Genomic DNA, 2097 nt, shown 5'->3' with positions numbered 1-2097 from the left:
CCCCCCCCCCCACTTCCAGGTGCTATTGTAATATATCCCCCCACTTCCACGTGTCATTGTATTATATCCCCCCCACTTCCAGGGGCCATTGAAATGAGTAAATCAATGACAATCAATCACATGTCAATGGTCATAACGTTATGGCTGACTGGTGTATTGTATAGTACGCAAAGGCACAGCAAAGGGGGTCAATTTACATAAAGCATAACACATTCAGTACTTTTATTTTTGTTATTTGCTCATTTTAAGACTGAAAACTTTTTTTATTTTATATTAAAGTGACTCTGTTACTTCTAAAAACAAAGGAGTGCCTGTAAAAAGAGCAAATTACTCACTGAATGTCGCCTCAAAACCGCAACCTGAGAGCTGATGGCAACCACCAAAAAATCCTAAAGGGTATCTTCATTCAAAGCCTCATAAAAAAAACTGTTGCCCTAATATATACTTAACACATTATACAAGACATTATGGAATATTATGGACACATATACAGTAGTTACGATATAACCTACAAATTCTAACACTCGCCAACAGGATCTCTTGGAACTGTATAAGGTTACGGCTTCCAGGTAGGCTGGCTTCATAGAACCAGGGGGCTGTAACTGAACAGACCAGTCGTGGATTGGGCAGATTAAATAAATTCAAACTCGTGCCAGGGTTTCACCAAGGTAGGTTAGCAAGAGCGAATTCTCTTGGGAAAGACCGGATAAAAGAATTGCATGCAATAGCTTCTCATCAATGTTCACCTTTCAAAGATGTATCCATCAATTGGTGGAAACCACTCCAGGGTGACTGAGGTAAAGGTGTGCTCAATAATCTGTGGAGCAATTGCTACCGGTGGAGGTTTGGAGAAGGGCTGCCAGTCTTGGTATACTAGGTCTAGATAGCAGTGCATTCTGGCAACTTGATTGGGAGTGAAGGAATCAGTGCAGTCATCATCTGAAAGGAAAACCATGAGAAGGATATATGCATTGTTATGGGACAGTCTGCCTTGAGCACCTTATTAAAAAAAAAGCCTGCATATTTTTAAGTATTTTTAGAGTTAATGACCTGTGAATGAGTTTGCTCAGTCATCATTTTTTTTTTTTTTTACCAGGGAAAGACAAATGAAACATCTTAGTCCCTCCTGTCAAGGAACAGGGCTAACCTGTGAAATTAGAGGTCATCTCAAGGTTCGTGATAATTCACAAAGGCTTCCACAGAATAGGAATCTCACCGTCTGATCTCTGAGTCAATGTAGCATTTTGTTACTTCCCACTTTGCACTGACTTGTATTTTTTTTTGTGAGCCATTAAAGCTGAACTCCAGGCAGAGATCAACAACCCAAATTAATGACACGCTGAGACCCCTGCCAGATTTCTTTTTTTCCTAAGAGAGATTTCCCTTTCTGTCTAAAAGTAAGAGAATAACACTACAATATGATTCGTCACCAGCATAGTTGTCTACACCAAAAGGTCTTCACTTACCTCCTATTACTATGACCAGGGCCGGATTTCCCACAAGGCCAATCAAGGCCCGGCCTCGGGGCAGCAGGGAGTAGAGGGGCAGCAGGGGTGTAGACTTCCTATCTCCTGATGCCTGGGCGGGTAGTTGTTTTCTACATTTAGCCCTGCTCTGGGCAAGCCGAGCTAAATGTACAGCGGGGAAGCCGCTTATTTTGTACAAGTGATCTCCGTGATATTGTATGCAGCCTGCAAGTCTGCCATTCTCCATAGGGGGGGTATGACGGGTAGGGGGGCGCATTGAGGAACTTGGCCCTTGGGGGCAGCAGAGAGAGTAAATCCGGCCCTGACTATGACAACTCAAAAATGTTGGATTTCCCACCATACTCTATACTGGAGATAATGTTTGCTTGGACCAATGGAGAGAGCAAATCTGCCCAGTGGGTATATAGGCAGCAATAAAAAAAAAAGGTTCTAACAGAGGTTCTAACTCATAACCATTGTACCAAAACTTCGGCTTTATAGACACTTTAACTGCAACATAGGAAAATCAGGTCTCCTGCACTGTCAGACAGGGCCGTGCTGTGTGTAAATAAGTCTGAGATTGAGGCACCACACCATGACTTCATATAGAAATGTATTCCAGCCTAGAATC

The 2097-nt window shown here is 42.6% G+C and overlaps 1 protein-coding gene across 1 annotated transcript in view; it reads right to left on the bottom strand.

Annotated features, from left to right (window-relative positions):
* Nucleotides 1-2097, bottom strand: part of PAPPA (pappalysin 1) — a 190509-nt gene that overhangs the window by 103659 nt on the left and 84753 nt on the right. The window contains exon 8 of the mRNA XM_018576975.1: nt 747-939. Within this exon, the coding sequence (XP_018432477.1) occupies nt 747-939 (193 nt within the window). The remainder of the gene's footprint in view (nt 1-746; nt 940-2097) is intronic.

This window comes from Nanorana parkeri, unplaced genomic scaffold, assembly GCF_000935625.1.
Source record: "Nanorana parkeri isolate BGI_ZX_2015 unplaced genomic scaffold, ASM93562v1 scaffold81, whole genome shotgun sequence".
NCBI lineage: Eukaryota > Metazoa > Chordata > Amphibia > Anura > Dicroglossidae > Nanorana > Nanorana parkeri.
This window is presented reverse-complemented; position numbering and strand designations above follow the sequence as displayed.